General features: G+C 46.2%; 1 protein-coding gene across 5 annotated transcripts in view; it reads right to left on the bottom strand.

The window, feature by feature from the left end:
* DOCK11 (dedicator of cytokinesis 11) overlaps nucleotides 1-22,279 on the bottom strand; it is a 202,512-nt gene that overhangs the window by 105,023 nt on the left and 75,210 nt on the right. For all 5 annotated transcript variants that reach the window (XM_045470976.1, XM_045470977.1, XM_045470973.1 and 2 more), the window contains exons 11-19: nucleotides 19,056-19,196; nucleotides 17,659-17,871; nucleotides 10,002-10,124; nucleotides 8,601-8,683; nucleotides 5,248-5,370; nucleotides 4,970-5,046; nucleotides 2,366-2,550; nucleotides 2,207-2,272; nucleotides 386-478 (exon numbers count right to left, since the gene is read on the bottom strand). In XM_045470976.1, coding sequence (XP_045326932.1) covers nucleotides 386-478; nucleotides 2,207-2,272; nucleotides 2,366-2,550; nucleotides 4,970-5,046; nucleotides 5,248-5,370; nucleotides 8,601-8,683; nucleotides 10,002-10,124; nucleotides 17,659-17,871; nucleotides 19,056-19,196 — 1,104 coding nt within the window. The remainder of the gene's footprint in view (nucleotides 1-385; nucleotides 479-2,206; nucleotides 2,273-2,365; nucleotides 2,551-4,969; nucleotides 5,047-5,247; nucleotides 5,371-8,600; nucleotides 8,684-10,001; nucleotides 10,125-17,658; nucleotides 17,872-19,055; nucleotides 19,197-22,279) is intronic.

Here is a 22,279-nt window from a genome sequence, read left to right as displayed (position 1 = left end):
ATCAAGAGTCATACACTTACCCGACTGAGCCACCCAGGTGCCCCTGAATTTCTTATTTTAAAGCTGAGGCAATGGAGACTCAGAAAAGGGAAGTGACTTGTTCAAGGTCATGGAGCCAGTTGTTGTCAAAGCTAGGGCCACAATCCTAGCTCTAGTCTCGCGTTTGCTTCCTGCATCGTTACCTTGCGCCAGAGTCCCTTCAAATTTGCGGGCAAATCTTCTACTGTCATCAAAGGGCACCAAGCAGGCAGTGGCCCTTCATCTTGGTGTGACACTTTCTATTTTCATAGGACAAGGGATTGCAACGGCAGATAAGATGATGGAAATGAAAAAAAAAGAAGAGCCACCACCGCGTTTTATAAACATCAGAAAAATGCATTCTTACCTCATCATAGAACTCTGGATTTTGGTTGTGATGGGAGACAACAGCGTAAGCATTTGTGGTAAAAACAGATCCTGCAGGTTTTCCATAAATACACTGCAAAAGAAGGAAACCGAGTCACCAATCTCGGTGAGAAGGTCTTTAAACATAATGCAATGGAACCACATCCAGTCAGAGGCATCTGTGAGCACAAGGCCATGGCCAAGCCCACTCAGTTCTCACCGTGAACTTGTAAACTCCGAATCATCTACCCGCACTCCAGCGATCACCCCCCGACATCACCTAACTTGGCTGCATGGGTGCTTCCGGATTTCCGGCCATCAAAGAAACGCACTTCCCAATTCGTCGATGGCAAGGAGTCAAATATGGCTAATCATGTGGAAAGGAAACACTCTGAAACCAGATCTGGAAAGCTTACGTTCTCTGATGCTACTTGCTATCTTAACTGAAGAGGCTCCCCCTAAGCCAGTTAGCAGTATTTGCTGAACGCTCCTTGTGTGGTGGGCAAGGTGAGGGGTTAGAACACACACACACACACACACACACACACTAGCAGATACATGAGGCTACAGACGAGCTCACTGTTCTCTCACTTTATGAGCCACATTTTAAAAGTCACCAGCTTTCTGTTATACCAATAAAATAAATGCGAGGCTTTCTATGGTTCCACGAAAAGATCAAATTTCATTTCTGGTGTGAGTTTTTCACTTCCATAGGGCCTAACTGCTTCACCCTGTCACTTCAGAGCCAGCCTCTAGGCCAGCTATGAAATGAAATAGAGACTCCGTGTGAATGCATTGCCAATTCTCCTTTAAACACGGTTGTGAAGGCGATTTGCAGGAACTGCCGAGAGGTAAGGTAAGAATCTTGAAGTGTACAAAAGGATATTGCATGGGGGAGAAAAGGAATAGTTATTCTCATCTGCAGTGAAGGGAAAATCAGAGAAAATATACCTAATTTGAGCCAGCGAATTCTTAACCTAGGTTTCTGGCGGGGGGGGGGGGGGGGGGGGGGGGGGGGCGGGGGCGGGGGAAGAACGACACAAAAACAAAAAACCCACAAAAAAAACAAAAAAAAACGCACAAAACAAAAAACAAGAACAACAAAAACCACCTCTTTTCAAAGGCAGGGGTTATTAAACATTCAACGACTTAGGGGCCTCCAGCCTCTTTCCCCAGGAGGGTTGAGTCGAAGACTAGCCATCCATCTGTCTGATTTAGGCTCAGGCTAGAGAAGCAGGGAGCCAGATAAACAATTCGTGACGGCTAGATGTTCTCAGACTTCTCTCTCAGGCCTCTGATGAATGTGCTAAAGAGTGAAAACGTCAAGGCGCTATGAAGTGATAGGTATTTAAGGATTGCTCTGTCAGATAATACGGAGGCACCATTTGGCCAGTCACAGAGAAGAAGTCCTATCTCAGATCAAAGCACTCATGCTGTGCTTCTGTTTGCTCAAAGACTGTTCAGGTTTCAAGGAGAAAGGAGTTTATAGTCCCCTGATGATACCATTATAAACTGTCAGGTCATAGGAGAAAATGACCTTGTGATTGCACATCAGAGCCATGAAAAATCAAAGTGGAGCAAAGGCAAAAATCTGGTATATGAAGCTTACCCCGTTTTTCAAAGCTACATATGCTCCTACCTCGTTTTGTTATTTCTTAATATTTAATCCTCGCAGTCAAGGTGTGAGGGCAGAAAAGGCAATACTACTTTTGTCACGTTAGCACATTTTCCTTATGGCGCTTAAACGAATTAAACTTAGCCACCGAGTACCATGGTCTTTATCTTTCCTAACAGTGCACGCTTATCAAGATCATGAACAAACCTTTAGAGCGTGAGCGTCGCTTTCATCTGAATCCCGGAATTGTACACAGACTGCGATGTTCCTCGCCTAGAAAGGATTAATCATTCAAAATGAGTCCTGGAACCGGAGAACGGTAAATAACATGTCACACTCCAAAACGTATAGTTCACGCTGCGTTACCTTGGCAAATGTCTTCTGGCTATCATATTTTAATTGCAAGGGATAGACATACAGATGGTTTTTATAAACAGTAAACGGATAACAATATTTTGTCATCTCTGGAACAAACTCTTCAACCTCCACGGTAATATTTTGACAATTCTTTTCGAAAGGCTTCAGGGGCACATATGAGGAAGTAATGCAATCTATATCGGAAAAAAAAAAAAAAAAAGAAAGAAAACAGGCAAAGAGAAAACAACTGAGATGACGAACACATTACTGCATTGATAAAAATATACGTGGACTGTGTTCCCAAAGAGTGATTTAACAGATTTCTGAGCGGCTGACGAAAGTCCTACAACCACTGTAAGAACCCAGAAGGACAAGAGGGCGTAGCCTGGGCCTGATTTGAGTGGAACCATCCAAACCAGACACGGATTGCTAGTTCCTTCTCAATGTGGAATGATTTGCCAAATATAACACATCATAATTTTGACAAATTTAACTCTGCAGAGAAATCCATTACATTTCTCCTCCTATGGCTGCAATTTAGCTTTCACTGCAAATTTTTATTGGTATCGGGGAACTAACAGCAAATGTAGGTCTCCAATTAGCTCATGGATAGTCACTCTGAAAAACTTGGTGCAGGTGCAATTTTCACCCAGGAAATAATGGAGGCCTTTGGAAACAACAGATCTTGGGATGTGCTACCAGTGATCAATTCAACACTCCCGAAGGTGAAATACACAAAGGCTCAGAAAAGGGCGGCAGCCTGGGTTACTGAAGCAGCCATCACGGGGCACCTGGGTGGCTCAATACGTTAGGCATCCAGCTGTGGCTCAGGTCATGATCTCGCGGTTCGAGCCCCACGTCGGGCTCTGTGCTGACAGCTCGGAGCCTGGAGCCTGCTTCGGATTCTGTGTCTCCCTCTCTCTCTCTGCCCCTTCCCTGCTCATGCGCTCTCTGTCTCTCTCTCTCTCTCTCAAAAATAAACGTTTAAACAAAAATTGAAGTAGCCATCGGAATAGAGGGGATTCATATACTGACGGAGCCCTAAGATGGTTTCTCCTTGCTGCACAGAGGTATTGACAGAGCAGGGAGACCCAGGAAGAGTCATAGATGATGAGGGTATGGTTTCCTCCAATTACTATGATACTTACAACAGACTCTCTGGAGATACAGAAGAAAGGCACACAGAAACAAGTGACCACTCTACTATCCCAAGATAACTACTGTTAGTATTTTGGCGTATTTTCTTCTAGTCTCCTTTCCATGCATGTTCTGTATAATAATACAAAAAATCTTACTGTATATACAGAACTTTACCCTGGGATATTTTTAGCATTTGATGTACTGTTTTGTCCAGTGAGTTCTTTATAAACATCATTTCTCTGGGCTACATAAAGTCTCCCGGTATAGGTGGACCGTAACTGCCTTAACCACACTGACAGTGCTGGACTCTTAGGTTGTTTCCAATTTCCCTCCAATATAAACAACATGGAAAAGAACACCTAAGAGTACAGTGGTTTATGTTTTCAGTTCCAGAGCCGAAGGAAGGCCCCTGTTGGCCCCCCTTCCTAACGCAGTCTGCCCCAATCACAGATTCGAGTTGCTCGTTTGTTTTCTTACTTAGTGTCAGTCACTCCTTCTAGACTTTAATCCCCATAATTGCAAGGCATCTTGTAGCTATGCAATAAGTGTTTATTCAATAAATGCCGATTCAGTGAATGAATGGATAGATAGCAGCTCAGAATCAAAATGCCTTAGTTACGGACATCGGTGAATGTCGATTGCCTCCTGTACTCCTGCACACTGTAGTCCTCCTCGCGGTAGGTGAGGGTGCCTGGCTAAAACCTAGCCAGCATTAGATAGTCTCACGTTAAATATTCTCGTAAATTTGACAGAGGAGCAAAAGCATCTTGCGATTTTCATTTGCATTCGGGGCATTAGTACTAAGATTTGAACATTTTCCCAGTTCTTATTAGCCACTCCATTTTATTTCTTACCAAGTGCCTTTTCTGTCTTCTGTCCATTTTTCTCCCAAGATCTGAAATTGCTGGCTTTAGAGAGGAAAAGAAACTCTCCTCCTTTTGGATCCCTTCGTTGGGGACACTTATCCAAGGCACAGAACAGAAACTGACTAGGGAATACTCACAACATTATATATTATATATGAAACTGCATCTGACAAAATCAACTTCATCCTCTTCCGAATCTGTTAACTGTCCACTATGTGTACTGGATGGACTAGTGTCCCTCCCAAAATTCATGGCCACCAGAACCTCAGAATGTGACTTTATTTGGAAATAGGGTCTCTGCAGATGTCATTAGTTGAGATGAGGGCATACTGAATTAGGGCAGGCCCTACATCCCCTGACTGGTGATTCTTCCTTAGAGCATTCAGGGGGAACACAGCCCTGCTGATGCCTTGACTTTGACATCTAGCCTCCAGAACCTGGAGAGAATAAATCTGTCGTCTTAAGCCACCCAGTTTGTAGTTTTTTATTACAGCAGCCCCAGGAACTTAATACACCACGTAAACCTTAAGAAATATATTGAAAAGACAAAAACCCTGAGATTCAAACATAGCCCTTTAAGGTTTATTTGTAACATGTGAATTCTTACTTGATAAATCCACAGGAACACATTCTACCGTGACGTTTAGCTGCCCAGGAATAATCTGCAATTTGGTCTTCTCCGGCCTAGGGGTAAAATAAGAATATTTTATACTTAAAATCTATGATTACGGAATGCACCGGGTTGCCCTATATGCAAACTTCCAAATGCTTCCAAATGCAAAAATGCTCCAAAGCATTCAGCTTCTCCCATATATGACTCACATTTACCACTTTAAGAAATTATAATCCATCTATTGTATTGATTTACTACAATAACACACTTACTTCTTGTATTCTGAGAGTAACTTGAGAATGTCTTCATTTGAAAGCTTGCTACTGTCTTGTTTATACAAAGGAGAAAACCTCCCATCCAGATCCAGAGAACCTTGAGTATCTTTGAAAATGGGTCTAAAACAGCAAAAGAATTTTTTTTTTTTTAATTCTGAAGTACTGAGAAATGAAGACACACTTCATGCTGGTATGTGTACAAAATGGTAAAACTACTTTGGAAACTCGCTCGGCCATTTCTCATGAAGTTGAGCACACACCTGCCCTCTGATCCTGCCATGCTGCTACTCTGGGCATATTTCCGCATGGTGCATGAATGTTCAGAGCAGATGTATTTGTTATAGCCCCAAAAGGAAACGGCCCAGAGAGTCATCCACAAGCGAATGGCTAAACGGTGGGGTATTCATACAAGAAACCAAACGCAAGAGTACAATCTGCACGACTCCGTTTGCATGAAGGTCTCGAGTAGAAAAAAAGCCCTCGGTAGTGATAACCATCGGTCGATGACTGACTGGTGGGAGTGGGACGGCAGACCGGACAGGGGTGTGAGGAAACTTTCTGAACTGATGGACACGTTCTAGACCTTGGTTGGAGCGGTAGTTACAGGACTGTAAACACGTGTGAAAATTCATCGAGTCGGATATATAAAATGTGTGCCTTGGAATCAAAGGTAAAGAGTATCTCAAAGTTGATGACCGTTAAATTCGATCTTTGGGGCACCTCTGTTAGGCATCCGACTCTTGATTTCAGTTCAGGTCATGATCTCCCGGTTCGTGAGTTCAAGCCCCTCGTCGGGCTCTGTGCTGACAGCTCAGCCTGGAGCCTGCTTGCAATGCCCTGTCTCCCTCGCTCTCCCTCACTCTCTGCTCCCCACTCCCCGCCCCCCACCAAGGCTCATGCTCTCCCTCTTAAAATAAATAAACATTAAAAAAAAAAAAAAACTAGATCTTTAAGATCTATTTACAAAGTTTACAAAAGGTCTATAGAGTTTCCGATATGGATTAGGATTATTCCCTGCCTCTTCCCCTTCTCCCGTTTGGAAGCAATGACTTACTACTAAAATGAAAAGTAATGTACAAGCACCCAGCCCGACTGAAGCGGCCCTAACCAGAAACATAATTCCCCTTGGCAGAGCCTCTGAAGATTCGGTTCTAGGCATTAACTACTGTTCCTACTTCTAAGCATACCTTATTTTCAGTAAACAGGGCTTTCTCATATATTGTTAAAATATCCCAGGCAAGCCTTTAGAGTGAGTTTTTGCTGCTGTTGACAAGCAAAACAATTCCAGAAGGAAAAAAGAGGGTCATTCCTCATCAGAACTGGGGATCAGAGCTCCCAACTTTGAAGACTTTTTTTTTTTTTTTAATTTTTTTTTTCAACGTTTATTTATTTTTGGGACAGAGAGAGACAGAGCATGAACGGGGGAGGGGCAGAGAGAGAGGGAGACACAGATGAAGACTTTTGAATTAATTTTCCTCCTGACAAAACGGCATCAAACGGCCAGAGTGGGCGGAGGTCACGGGCCGTGGGTGCTGAGCCCTACTCTGCTATATGCTGTGGGAAGCCGGACAAGGATTTTTCGGTAATTTTTTTTTTAAATCCTTATTTATTTTTGAGAGAGAGAGAGACACACAGTGTGAACAGGGGAAGGAGCTGAGAGAGAGGGAGACGCAGAATCCGAAGCAGGTTCTAGGCTCCGAGCCATCAGCACAGAGCCCGACGCGGGGTTCAAACTCACGGACCGCGAGATCACGACCCGAGCCGAAGTCGGACGCTTAACCGAATGAGCCATCCAGGTGCCCCAAGGGTTTTATTGTTTTTGTTTTTGTTTTTTTTTTTAGTTCTATGCCCGAATTTCCTCATCTCCAGGGTAGGAATAACAGTACCCCCCTCTTAGGAAGGTGCACGTTAAGCACTTAGACCACTGTCTTGTGCAGGGTTAACACCTAACTATAAATACTAACCACGGCAGCAAGTGACTTCTCAGGCTGCAGGACCACTAAGGACGTGCAGATTTACAAGCCATGCTTCACCTTCTATAATGCCTAAATAGACCCACAACCTCTGCTCCTCTTCGCCATTCACCTAACCTCGGCTGTCATTTTTTCTTCACCAGTCTGCGAAGCAAGGACCATGTGCCTTTTTGTCTACCGACACGCAAAACATTTTGAAACCTTCCCCAAAATGAAGCGATTATAAATAGCGACAGAAGGGTTAATTAACTTAGAATCTCCTACCCTTCTGCTACTTCCCAACACCCACTGAACATAATTGATTGAATTATTCAGAACACGGTGCCCTTCCCTTCCCCCAAAAGTTCCAGGGAGCTGTGTACAGGCTGTACCTCAAACAAGCCAGTGAACTTGTATTTCAAAGGGGGGGTAAGCAACAAACACATGTGAAGTCGTCACTGTACGTAGACTTGGAAGATGTGGGGGGAAAACTAATGTGACCTCCCATACGACAGAAGGTATAGATAACGTGCTTTCAGATACACTACCCGTGAAGGGCCAGAAAAGCAAGTCGATTCATTAATTACACACTTGCACTTAACCGCATTCTCTTGCCTTCTGATTTTTAGTACGTTTTCCAGAAATATCCCAGGATAGCTTTTCGAAGCCTAAACCTAGCCAACTGTGAAATAGTGGGCACGCCGTACAAAATTCCCTACAATTGCTGGTTTTCTGGGGCAAACAATTCCCTTAGTTTAGCAAATAAGTTCTGCTTTGAAATGCAATAAAATTAAGTGGGGTCCGTCAGCTCAGGAACCCCAGCCAAAGAAGATTTCCCTGAGGCACGGACGTATGAAGAAATGAGAGGGTCTTGAATGCACGGCGAATTTTAAGAGAAAGAGTTCGTATATCCTGTTATGGATTTCACGCCCAAGTTCCCATGGTGGAAATGGAAAGCCCAAGGTGATGGGTATTAGGAGGAGGGGCCCGGGGCAGGTGATGAGGTCCGAGGGCGGAGCCCTCGTGAATGGGATTAGCACCCTTAGAAAAGGCCAGAAAGCAAGCTCGCTTCCTTTCCGCTACAGCAAGACAAAGGAGAAGTCGGCTGTCCGCAACCTGCAAGGTGCTTTGCTCACCAGAACCTGGCTGTGCTGGCACCTTTGTCTCAGACTCCCAGCCTCCAGCACCGTGAGAGAGAAATGTTTCGTTGCTGAAGCCTACTGTCGGTCTCAAATGATTTGTCATCGCAGCCCCGGACGGATGAAGGACACACCATGAGCATCCCGAGACAGAACCGGGTTGGCAGAGACCAACTGCTAAATGCCGCCGGCAAGGACCACAACCCTGAACTTTACACAGGAGGGCGAACAGAAAGGTCAGGATTTTATGTGCACAAACCTGGCAGCCCAAGCAAAGGGCATTCTGTACTGTCCGAGGCGGCTACATACTTGCTTTGCTGTCCTGTGCACCTTCTGGGCCGTCTAAGGTCAGAAATAAGAAGAAACGCTCATATTTCAGAGACTCGCCGCGAAAAATCCTAACTCCCCACCCCCCCCCCCCCCCGCTCCCGCTTACTGGTGGAAAACATCAAAGTCCAGCCAAAGAGATAAGGAAGGTGCTACAAATAAGACACAACACACGTCACAACGCTACCCACCTTCCAGGACCAACGTTTTCTTAAAAGTTTTGTGTTTTCTCATTGGATGGAAATAGATGCAGGGCACGTTTTGTACCAAAGACCCGTAGTGGGGAAATTGTGAGCAGGTCTAATGTGTGTTTCCTTTCACACACAGCAGGCAGACATTCGTTATTCTTGGGAGAAGTTTGTTCTCAATACAGTTGACCTTTCTACTCCCAAGATAAAAGCCGAGTGACCAAGAGTCAATGCAATTAGTTTAGTTAGGCAAGGAGCTGCTGTTTGCGCAGGCACTAGGAGATGACAAAAGATTAACGGCCCATAGAGTCTCAACAGGCTGTGAAATGCTGGCTGGATGCTTATCCCTTGGGATGCGAAATGCTAGCAGGCCTTTATCTACGTCCTGGAGACTCCCCCCCACCCCCAAACACACAAATTAGCACAGCTAATGAGCTGTGCCATGAACGCTTCCCCTCTCTGGGTCTCCGTTTTCTCATTTATAAAATGAGGGGAAAGGACCACGTCGCCGATTGCCAAAGTGCGGATTTCGTGATCCAGACATTTGGATGATTACATGCCATCCGGAGACACCCAGCAGTAAAAAGCATCGCTACCATTTAAAATGCCAACATTTCACGAAAAGACTCATCGGTGTGATGTTTCAAACGTAGGAAGAACAAAAATCTCAGAATAAAGGGCAGCCCCTCGAACTGAATACATTCAGCTTCCTGCATTGAACTCCTTCTCCTGTCTTTCTTTTCGTATCACAGACAGGAGGAAATTTCAGTGCAGACCAGCATTTGGGAACTGCGGGGCCGGACTTCCCAGCTCTGACATTCTAGGGCTGTATGTGAGGGCTGGAAATAAAGAACAGCTATCGCCAAGGATACGGCGTCAATGAACAGATGTCGCCTAAAAGCCTTTAGCTCTTACTTTGATAAGCAACCAGAAATCAGACTGTCAAGTAAACAGAACATAAAACGGACAAAAGTCACGTTCAAGCTTAGCATGCATACTCACATAGCATACAGTATTTCCAGAATATACCATGTATTGAGAAAATGAGATTTTCTTGAGGGTTCATTAACAATACCGTTAAAAACACCAGTAAAACGCAATTTTTACATTAGGCTGAAATGCTCGCAAACGATCTTTATAAATACCTTTGCTGGGTCTGAATTTTTGATGTAGGGTTCTGCACAGTGTGTAATGTTTCCCTGGAGCACCTTTTCAATTCTCGCAACTAGAAAAATTTCAGGATGTGGATTCGTCACCGAGAAAATTCCCTGGGGGAAAAAAATGGCTTCCATTAGATGTTTTTATGTAACTTCATACATATAGTTGCGTGGCTAATGGTTCCTAGTAGTGTGTTTAGCATAGCATGTTGACATCCAACACAGGGTCGTGTCCAGGACCCTGAAAATAGACAGCGTTTCCTTTCATACAGTTTCTAAAACTCCCAATACTTCTTTCAAAACAGATTTTCTATTTTTAAAATTTAATGTTTATTTATTTTGAGAGAGAGAGAGAGAGAGAGAGAGAGGGCACAAGTGGGGGAGAGGGAGAGAGAGGGAGTGAAAATTCCAAACAGGCTCCGTGCTGCCAGCACAGAGCCCGATGCGGGGCTCAGACTCACGGACCGTGAGATCGTGACCTGAGCCGAGATCAAGAGTCAGATGCTTGGGGACCTGGTTCAGCCGGTTAAGCGTCCGACTCCAGCTCAAGTCATGATCTCGCAGTTCGTGAGTTCGAGCCCCGCGTCGGGCTCTGTGCTGATGGCTCGCAGCCTGGAGCCTGCTTCGGATTCCGTGTCTCCCTCTCTCTCTGCCCCTCCCCAGCTCATGCTCTGTCTCTGTCTCTGTCTCTCTCTCTCTCTCCAAAATAAATAAACATGAAAAAATTTTTTAAAACAGTTGGATGCTTAACAGACCGCACCACCCAGGCACCCTCAGGTTTTCTATTTTGTCACCAACTTCACATCTAGTAGTCCCTGAGGGGCAGCTGTCACCATTGCGGCTTAGCCTCTTGTGTTTGGCTGTGTCTGCAAGGTACATTCTTCGGCCTAATTAAGACAGCACGTATTGTTCGGCTTCGTCGGCATGTGCTAAAATAGTGTGCTCTTCTCAAGTGGAACTGGATATGCCTTTTCAAAAGTAGCTGTGCGTAACTCCAGAGCAATTCACTCACAATTAATACTAACTGCAGCTGAGAGGAAGAAAATAAAATACTTCACTGCAGTTAAAGAGCTCCAGCTTTCAATGTGGGGACAGAGGATCCAAAATGTCGTTTTCTCCTGCACGCTCCATTTGAGGACACGAATGCAGACGCGACCAAAGTTACGTACGTTTTCTTTTTTCTTTTTAATGTTTTTTAATGTTTATTTTTGAGAGACAGAGAGAGAGACAGAGAGAGAGCATGAGCAGGGGAGGCGCAGAGAGACAGGGAGACACAATCTGAAGCAGGCTCCAGGCTCCGAGCCGTCAGCACAGAGCCCGACGCGGGGCTCGAACCCATGGACCGTGAGATCATGACCTGAGCCGAAGTCAGAGGCTCAACCAACTGAGCCACCCAGGTGCCCCTTACGTTTCCTATGAATACATGTGAAACGACCATGTCATCCTCTGTCCAGCTCGGCTCCTTCCAAATACATTATCTGCCAAACAGCCTGTTAGTTGGTTATGTCTGTTGTTCCAAGGAGCGCCGCGCAAATGAATTCAAATGGAAAAAGCCATCGTTGGGACTCTACCAAGTTTTATTTTGCTACTTGGTATATTACCAACTGTGTTAAGATCATGCGTTCCAGTTTTCAAAACATTTCAGACACATTATCTCATCTGCTCTGGAGAGAACACTCTACAGCATACAGGAAAGAGGAGAAAACTCAGTGTAAGACCCCCAGTAATTCCCCCGCAAATCCAACGACTTGTAAGGACCCTGAGAACGGCGAATTCACCTTTGAATTCCCAAGCCTCGAGCAGGGAAGGAAGTGGTTAAAAACTGCTTGGGAGTCAAATTTCCTGGGTTGAAATTCTGGCTCCACCATTTATAGGTTTAGGCAAGTCACGTCCTGTGTCTATGCCTCGGGTTTCTCATCTGCGAAATGGGGCCGAGGATGGTAATAGCTATTCCAAAGATTTCCTGTATGGTTTCCATGTACTGCACGTTAGGTACCCAGTCACTACTAAAGTGGCCCAAAGCACTGCAAGGTCACAGAACTTGGTTTCCTTTTTTTTTTTTAATGTTAATTTAATTTATTTTGAAAGGGAGAGCACGAGCAGGGGAGGGGCAGAGAGAGAATCCCAAGCAGGCTCCGCACTGTCAGCACAGAGACCGAAGCTGGGCTGGAACACACAAACCGTTGAGATCACGACCTGAGCCGAAACCAGAGTCAGACACTTAACCAACTGAGCCACCCAGGCGCCCCTGGATCTCTGGTCCTCCCAGGAACATGCTGCTCGGGCGTGGAGAGGCGCCTGGCAGCTAGCCCCTGCTGACCTTGCAGAACGTATGCTCAACACCACACTGAGTGCAGTCTCACCCTTCCCGGTTGTCATCTAGCTGTCCCGGATGGTTTTTGTGCATTAGATCCCTTAGTCTTCAGAAAAACCCTTGAATGCAGGCACTACGATATACCCATTTTACAGAGGGAAAAAACGAGGCTTATCCAAGTGCATGCGGTGAGTGGGCAGAGGAGCCTGGCAACCACGGCCTCCAGACTATACATATAGCCCAGGCTATGCTGCCTCAGCCCTGGAGCGCACGCATCCAACATCTCACACAACGAGGCTGGATGAGAACAGCAATACTGGTTATTGTGACAGCTAACGTTCACCGAGCACCTGCTATTCTCCTTTCCCAGGACACTGAGCATCTTCCCACACGGATGCCAGCAAGGAGTATTAGAATTTGGAAAACTCTGACAGTGGCAAAGAGCAAGGTGCTTTCAGAGAGCGAGGTGCCCTCTCCCTGTCCCCAGAACACAGAAGGGTAGCCAGAGAGGGCCCGGGAATGCCATATGGGCTGGGAGTCTGGCCCTTGTAGACAAGGCCTCTGGCCCAGCCATCCTTTCCCACCAAGGAGGCATGGGTGTGCCTGCCCCCAGCCCCAGGGTAATTCTAACCCACTTCAGTGCCCCTCTCCCTCTAAAGAATGGGTCAAGTCCCCCCATCCCAGTGCCCGGCACTTACATACCCCATAGCACGGCAAGGCTTTGGGGGAGGGGGGAGTCTGTACCCTTTCACCAGCCCAACAACTGCTCCCCCCGCCAGGGGGGGAGCCCACACAGCCACAGGGAGGCAGGCCCCCACGAGTCAGCATCTCCCCCACAACCCCAACCCAAAGTAAATCAGGTCTGACCTTGGGAGACACGGGGGGCCGAGCTCTGTCAGGGCATCTGGGAAGAAAGTGCCAGGCAACTGAGAATAAAGGGACTGGTCATAGTGACTGTTTGATGTCAGGGAGGCAGAACTACTCGATGGATCCAACTCCTTCCTTCTCCTGTGGTCACCCTGTTGGTCCTCAGGGAAGCCACTGGAGAGAAAGACTCCCATGAACAGATGGCAATGGAGGGCCTACAATGGCCCCCAAACGCCCACCGTCCACCAAACCCTGGGAGCTGCCTCTTCCTATAGATAACGCTGCCATCTGAATAGCCCTGCTGGAAGGGACGGAGCTGCCCGAAAGTCCTTTCTGGAAATGCCTGGGGAACTGGGTAGTTTCCCTCTTTCTAGGGTGACACGGAAGCAGTTTCGGGTCCTGTCCTTCATCTTCTAAGTTCTGGGACTTTGGGCAAGCTACTCCTGGAGGGCTCTGTGCCTCAGTGTGCTCATCTGTAAAATGGGTATGGTCACAGTACCCACCTACTTTGCTGGGGTGTTGTGAAAATACGGGACTCCGTAAAGGAGCAAGAGAAACACAATGGTGCCAAGAAGTGCTTAACTTGTTACTGCTCAAGAACCGATAAGCTGGGATTTGGGCTCCGATCTGCTAACATCCAGTCTCTCTCTGACACAGCACGGCTTCCTAGTCGTAAATGGGAAGAAGTCGGGGGGGGGGGGGAACTTCTCCAAAATAGAATGTTCAACTAATTGGAGTAAATGACCGCCTCCTGGTATCATCATCAGCTGACCTGAAAAGGGTGCAAGACGATAAAGCCATTTAGGGCCACTGCCCATCACTGTCCCCTTCTCACCTCTCACGTATTCCTGAGGTTTCTTGTCAAGCCCCACATCTTCCGCGCAGCCCCCTCTACGTTAACTCCCGACCCCTGAACCCTCCTTGCGTTCCGAATGCGTCTCCTACCACTGCGTTAGAGGCCGCAGCCCTTACTTACGTTGTTCCTGACATTGTCGATTGGGGTCTTTGCGCCCGACCTTGGTTCCAATCCTGCCTTCCCCACTCTGTGACCACGTTATGGTGGCCAGCTTACTTCACCTCCCGATCTGTCCTTCCCTCACCTCCCCAACAGCAGTAATGATACTATTTCACAAGACTGTGATGATTGCATGAGACCCCAATGGAAAATTCTGGCATACCAGAGATATTGAAAAAAAAAAAACAAAAAAACCTGCTGCTTTTCTTCCTGACCTAGATTACAGGTGGGATGATGCCCACGACCACAATTACAACTCCATGCCTTGAACATACAAGCTGAGCAATGAGGAAGTAATACAGTAAATACATCATTGGCTTCAAAGGACTTCTTTGATACGGTGCAGGAAATTTTACGCAAAATTCCGTAGCGGACTCTTAAATACTTTTATACTGTATTTGCTCAATCTTTTTTAATTTATTTAAAAACATTTTTTTTAATGTTCATTTTTTTTTTTTTTTGAGAGACAGAGAGAGAGACACAGTGTGAGCAGGGGAGGGGCACAGAGAGAGGCAGAAACTGAAGCAGGCTTCAGGCTCTGAGCTGTCAGCACAGAGCCCAACGTGGGATGCGAGCCCACAAACGAGGAGATTGTGACCTGAGCCGAAGTCTGATGCTTAACTGACAGAGCCATGCAGGTGTCCCTCAATGTCTTTTTTTAAATGTTTGTTTAGTTTTGAGAGAGAGAGAGCCAGCAGGGGAGGGGCAAAGAGAGAGGGGGACAGAGGATCCGAAGCGGGCTCTGCACTGACGCAGTGAGCCGTCCCGATGCAGGGCTCGAACTCACGAACCTTGAGATCATGACCTGAGCCGAAGTTGAATGCTCAATTGACTGAGCCATCTAGGTGTTGCTTGCTCAATCTCTTTCAGAAGCATATGTTGCAGTAGTGAACATATGTTCACATATGTGATAAGTATAATCTGAGTAACAAACTAAGAGGCGACATGGGGAAAGCCCAAAGAGGGAAGTTCACTGCACATGTAAAGTCTTCCCCCCAGCATGCAGCAATCTGTACCAGTGAGCATAATCCTGAACCCAGGAAACCCGGATGCCTGGTATTTATTCTAAGGAGATAACTCAGCAAGCGAGCTAACATGTGTGCACGTGGACGTTCAAAGCAGTGTTATTTACGATACCCCCAAATTACAAATATCCTGGTTAGGTACGTCAATGGAATACTATATGAGCCTTTAAGGACGTGAGTGACCCAGAGGGCACCTGGCTGGCTCGGTCGATTGAGCCTCCGACTCTTGATTTCAGCTGTCATGATCTCGTGGTTCATGAGCTCGAGCCCCACATCGGGCCCTGCGCTCAAAGTGTGGAGCCTGGTTAGGATTCTTTCCCCCTCCCTCTCCCTCTCTGCCCTTCCCTGACTCGAGCTCGCTCTATCTCTCTCTCTCTCTCTCTCTCTCTCTCAAAAATAAATAAACATTAAAAAAAAGCAGGGCACCTGGGTGGCTCGGTCGGTTAAGCGTCCAACTTCGGCCCAGGTCATGATCTCGCGGTTCGTGGGTTCCAACCCAAAGTCGGGCTCTGTGCTGACAGCTCGGAGCCTGGAGCCTGCTTCGGATTCTGTGTCTCCCTCTCTGTCTGCCCCTCCCCAACTCATGCTCTTTCTCTCTCTCAAAACCAAATAAATATACATTAACAAAAAGAAATTTAGGGGCGCCTGGGTGGTTGAGTGTCTGACTTCGGCTCAGGCCATCATCTCACGGTTCGTGGGTTCAAGCCCCACATCAGGCTCTGTGTTGACGGCTCGGAGCCTGGAGCCTGCTTCAGATTCTGTGTCTCCTTCTCTCTCTGCCCTTCCCCTGCTCGCATTTTCTCTCTCTCTCTCTCTCTCTCTCAATAATAAATAAACGTTGAAAAAAAGAAAGCAGAAACTTAAACTCTATGCTACGTTCTATTTTCCTTTGAGTTGCACAAGTTGAGAAGGAAGACCATCAGTTCTGCTCTGCCTAACCTCTCATGGCTGCCAGTCTGGTCAGAGGTCAAAATGGCAGGGAAGCGTCAGGCTCCTTGTGAAGGGGCTTCTTTGCACCAGACAGGACAGAAGGGCACAGCATTACATATGTGACATGAGCAGCTCCCTCCCGTTGCTCTGCAACCAGAACTCCTCGTTATAAAGACCCTTTATGCTCCATTAAAACTACCTATTCATGTGGGGTCAGCATGAACACTGCCAGCTCACAAATGAAGCTTCCAGATTCCAGACAACATGGGAGACTGGCTCTGGGGCATCCACCACCAAGCCACCGACAGGAATAATTTCTGGAGGAATCTGTGGGGACCTTTTGCTGTAGGGGGGTTGGCTGGCCAGGAATTTGAGGGACACTGACCTTAATGGCACCTCAGCCAGGGGTGTAGCCAGATAGACACGTGGAACCCCTAGGCTGTTCTCGAACCTTCCAGAAACAGAGCCTCCAATCTATGACCATCACAAGACTTGCCCTGATGGTGACCGAAGTTTCATTCAGATGGGCACCTTCCCTTCCTTGCCTAATTTCCTCTTCTTCATGGAGTCTGCTGGGAACTCCATTCTTGGATCCATAGTCAGGCTTCGGCTACAGTGTTATCCTCTGTTCTATAAAGTTCTGTACACAGTTCCTAAGTTTCTGCAAGGGGGTGACCTCTGCTCACGTCCTAAGGAAAAATCTAATGTGGGGGCTTTGTGCCCCTTCAGTCAGAAGAGCGCGTGACTCTTGATCTCGGGGTTGTGAGTTCGAGCCTCACGCTGGGTGCAGGGATTACTTAAATAAAACTCAAAAAAAAATTTTTTTTTTAATCTGAGGAAGGGGCGTCTGGGTGGCTCAGTCGGTTGAGCGTCTACCTTCAGCTCAGGTCATGAGCCTATGATTTTTTGAGTTTGAGCCCCGCATCGGGCTCACTGCTGTCAGTGTCCCCCTCTCCCTCTGCCCCTCCCCTGCTTGCAATCTCTGTCTCTCTCTCTCCCTCAAAAACTAAAAAGCAGAACAAAATCTAAGGAAAAACCTAATGGTGTCTTAAGAAATCTCTGAAATAAAGACTGCGCACCAAGACAAAAACCAAAAGCAAACACAAGCTACCTACTCCTAATGGAAATGGGAATTAGGGACAGGAGATGATCGTCGGGTCAATTTCTTTCTTCAGAGAAACTGGCCTTTCAGGCACCTACTGCCTTGCTCAGAAGTGTGCCCGTGTGTCTGTGCCTGTCCGTGTCACCTTCGTTCTCCAGCTCACAGGATACTTCCTCTGAGACTCCCGTCACGGCCCCGGTGAAAAGGTGACTTCGCTGACCCACTACCGGCGCATGCTGGTTTCCATCCTGTCCCTCTAACGTCAGTCCCCAGGGGAAAACATCTAGACACACACCTTTACAAGAGACGCCCACGAAAGCATCGTGTGAGCGGATGAAACCACCCAAGGGGCTTCTGTTTCTTATTCCGAACGCTAGAAGATCGCGCTCTACCTGCTTTATGTAGCGTAACTGGGATTCTGCAATTCCATGAATAAAAGACTCTGGTAAAGAGCTTCTCGGGTGTCCGTCGGCGGCCAGTTGCGCAGAAGCACCCCACAGCATTTCACGGACAGGCGGGGGATTCAGGTCTATGTGGAAGTCCGCTGAAATCTTACAATTGTTCCTCACATCAAATAAAGCGAGATTGATAAAAAAGGGTTCAACCTGGAATGAAAACAAGGGCATGTTGAAGCGAAGACCTTTCAGTGGGGTGCGGGAGGGAAGACACACGACAAAACAATGTTTTTATTCCTCGAGGCGCGGTGATTACGGCTCTTTTCTGAGTAGAACAGCTACGATGGCATTCGGGCTCATTTGCATACAAGAAAGAGTATTCTAAAATAACAGGCTATCAAATGTTCATTTTTGTCAGGCGTAAATAATTTTACAAGTCGTATGTGTTTTCTAATGCGTCAAACTCCGTAAGCACATTTAGAGCATGCCAATTGTTCTATGAATAAAATGTAATTCTCGGTAGGTTTACTGACATTACTGAAAAATAATGCCAATATTGTAGAATAGACCTAAATCTTCCCTTTTGTTATGCTACCGCTTACTTGATGATACATTTAATAAGTGCTAATATCCATCAACATCAAATTACTTGACAAAAGCTTTGCCCCGTCAGCAGTTTGGGAAGGCCATGATTCCTCCCTACAGATGGCATTTGAAAGCCGGTCACAAAGAGTAATTTTGTGCCAAACGGCATAAAGATTAACCCTTTATCCACAGAAAGTCTGCTGGTGCCTTGCAGCTACTTTGGAAGGGACTAAATCCTCACTGTGGACACTTTTCAAAGACAAAGCCAGAACCAAAAACTAAAGATGAACAGAAAACGCCGTCTCTTTGGTGATTTCACATTTACAGTTGCAAGTATTTCTGAGTAACTCAAATGATCCGTGACAGCTACTAATTACAGTTTTCGGTGAAGAACAAAATGAACTCACTCGAGGAGAACGAGTGAGGCTAGCTGACTGCAGAGCATCTGTATCCCCGCCTGGGGACACCCCGTGATGAGCCAGGTCACAGAAGAAGTCCTATTCTCTGGGAGAATTCGCAACAAGGAGGATTTTCCAGGTTCTGGGGACATGTCCCTTGTGAACGTCAACACCCTACTCTATCTGCTGTTTTGAATAGGTCAAGACGTTCGGGAATCCTCTCAAGACGAGACCATATTCATATTTTGGCAAAAGAGAAATGCCAAATGACACGAAATGCCTCCGTGTCAAATCTATCATAGCGTCTAGCAATGGAATTTTCATCCCATAAATTCGTTCTAGTGAGAAAACAAAAACAGCATTTCCTCAATGCCCTGCTTTAAGGGAGGTGGAAGGACAAGTCATACATACATTTGTGGCTGGTCCTCTTGCATGGTCTCCAACTTGACCCAAGACATTGAAAGTTAAATCATGGCAGTTTACCAGGAAACGTTTATTGCACTTTTCCTCGAATGGCTTTATATCAGGCTCGATTCCTGAAAAGTCCAACCTCTACAAAACAGAGGAGAAGAAGTCATTTTGTTAAAAAGAGGATTCATAGGAATATAGGTCTTTAAGTAAAAACCGCAGAATCCCACAGTTTTCTATTCATACTTCATTTGAACTTTTTATTTGATTTTTTTCACTCGGTAAGCCTTTGTAGAGCTCTTACACTAAGGTTCAAACACCGACAGGGCAATCCTAGAGGGAGATGATGAGACTCTGATCTAAGGCATTGGAAAAGTCACAGGTCTGTACCACGGCCGACAAAGCCCTATACGACGTGAGTCCCTACCTCCCCCAACTCCTCTGACCCCATCCCCCACCACTCTTGCCTCCCCCCCCCCCCACCCCCACGCTCTGTCCCAGCCACACTGGCCTCCTTGTTTATTTCTCCAAGACCCCAAGTACACTCCCCCCTCAGGGCCTTTGCACTTGCTGTTCTGTCAGTTAGATGCATGCCTTACTCCCTAATTTCATTCATGTCTCTGGTCAATTGGCATTTCCACAGAGACCTTCCTTCACTCCCTATAGAGAACTGCACACTCTGACAGTCTATACACTCCCTTTCCTTGATTTAAGTTTGCTAACACGACTTTTTTTGTATGTACTTAGTTGTGACGGGCCTTCCCCACAAAACATACATTCCAGGATGATAGAGATTTTTTTTTTTGTCTTTTATGAGGTGTGCAGGGGGGGCAAAAGTGCCACGAGTGGACATGCGAGGCATCCAGAATAACACGGTGGTCCCTAATTGACTGTGCTGTTAGGAACTCAGCTGCGGAATAAAAAAGAATAGCAGATGTGAGGGGAGGGGGAGTAGAGATGGTGAGCTCAGTGTGGGATGTGTTCGGTTGGAGTGAGGTTACTAAGTGGCTGGGAAAATAGCAGGGGTCTGGGCTGGAGATGTGAATTCGGGAGTCAGTGGTAACTAGACCCTGGGGACCACCTACGTTTAAATGATGAACAGAGGGAGAGGCGTCTGCTTCGAAAAGTGACAAACAATGAGCTCAGCTTCTCACAGAGCTGGGGGCTGTACCCTGGCTGCCGGAGAGAGAGAGACTTTTCTTAAATTACTGGTATTTCAATTTTTTTTTTTTTTTAAGTTTTAAAAACAGATATTGGGAGTCAAGGAATTCCTCTCGGCAAGGGAGGAATCTGTCCCTCCTCAAAGAAACTCCTAGAATCCTCCTCCTCGGCTCCCACAGCTCAGGCGATCGGAGTCCGTCCGTTTGTTCTGAATATCCGAACAGATTTAATGTTGTGTTCACCAACGGGAGGGGATGCATGGATTGTGGCACAGCTCACTATACCAGAAGATCGGCGACCAGGGAGGCGGAAGGGACTCGGTGAATCGGAGTAGAATATGCTGCCAATATGGATAGCTCAAGCCAAGGAACCCAAGGCTTTTTCTCAATTGCCTAAGTAATTCAAGCCAAAACAGGTATTGTGCCGGAAGAATCTTGGATAATTACAGCCCTTCTGACCTAGCCGGCATCACTGACCAAAAAAAATCCTCCTTCAACGGGCCTACATATAACATTCGTACCTGAAAGCACCCTTTTCCTCCCGAGTCTATTTATCTACAAACCGAGCACAAATGTGTGGGACTAGACAGCTCCCTCTTGAACACTTATCTGTAAAGCCGGCTGAGGCCAGTCATTGCCATGGAGATCAATTCTAATTTCCGCCCATTTATCTGCTCTCCTTTCTATCTTCCTGAGACAGCGGAATGTGAGGAAAACTGGACTAAACCACCCCAGCCCCCAAATCCTTTCCCTTCTGAGGCCTCCAAGTACAGACGCTGGGACACAGAGCCTTCCCCCAGGTCTGCCGAGGTGGTCTTTATGCTCTAAGGTCGGTGGTAGAGAGTCTCTCTCAAGACATCATACTGGGGTCAAAAGAGAAGGCTGATAGCATAGGATGATGGCACTTCACCCAGAAAAGGGACGCAACACATACAACACAGATTTCTCTGCAAGGACACTGCCTTCCCTACATTAAAATCAACCGTTTTGGGCATCCAAGTGTCACTGCAATGGTGAATTCTTCACCGACGATTGTAGCTCACTGATAACTGCTTTTATGCTTGAGTTCAGTTCCATGACCACAAAAACACTACACCACAAATTTTTTAAAGATACTGGATTGAGTTTCAACCACAGTCAATTGGCTTCTTTGTATACAAGGAAAGAGCCTGACATGTCCAATTAGAGCCCAATCATGTGGCGGGGGGGGGGGGGGGGGGGGGGAGTCAGCGGGGCTCTATGAAAGGCTCAGGCTTGTTTGGAATCAGCAACTTTCTGAATGAGTATCTAAGAACCACTACTCCGAAGGTCCTACTGTACCCCCCCCCTTTTTATTTAAATCACATAACTTACACAAGCAATCTAATATTGCTACGGAAAAAAAGTAGGAGAGGGGTGCCTGAGTGGCTCAGCCGGTTAAGCATCCGACGCTCGGTTTCGGCTCAGGTCATGCTCACGGTTTTGTGAGTTCGAACCCCACATCGGGCTCTCCACTGACAGCTCAGAGCCTGGAGCCTGCTTCAGATTCTGTGTCTCTCTCTCTCTCTCTCTCTCTCTCTGCCCCTCCCCAACTTGTGCTCTCTCTCAAAAATAAATAAACATTTATAAATAAATAAACTTTAAAAAAAAAAGAAAGAAAAAAGGAGATAAAACATGTTTTAAAATTTTTCCTCCAAAATTATTTTCTCATATGGTATTTTTATTAAGGAAAAATGCCTGCATTATTGATAGACTATATACTTTTCCCATGTCAAATTAAAAAAAAAAAAATTAAAAAACCGTGCGAAGCAGAAACAAAATCAGTCTTCCCCAAATTATATTTTTCTGATCTATTTTCACTGAGAAAAAAACATAAATGCTATTTATGTAATACAAACTTTTCGATTTCAAAAAAAATTCCCAAAATTTTCATTACAAATCTCATTAGAAAAAAGTGGAAAAAGAATCCGTCTTTCCCCAAATAATTCCATTTTCTCATGAAGTATGTTAAGAAAAACATTTGTAGGGGTGCCTGGGTGGCTCAGGTGGTTAAGCGTCCGACTCTTGGTTTCAGCTCAGGCCATGATC

Source organism: Leopardus geoffroyi, chromosome X, assembly GCF_018350155.1.
Source record: "Leopardus geoffroyi isolate Oge1 chromosome X, O.geoffroyi_Oge1_pat1.0, whole genome shotgun sequence".
NCBI classification, from domain to species: Eukaryota; Metazoa; Chordata; class Mammalia; order Carnivora; family Felidae; genus Leopardus; species Leopardus geoffroyi.
The sequence above is the reverse complement of the archived record's forward strand: the minus strand, read 5'-3'. Positions and strand labels throughout refer to the sequence as shown.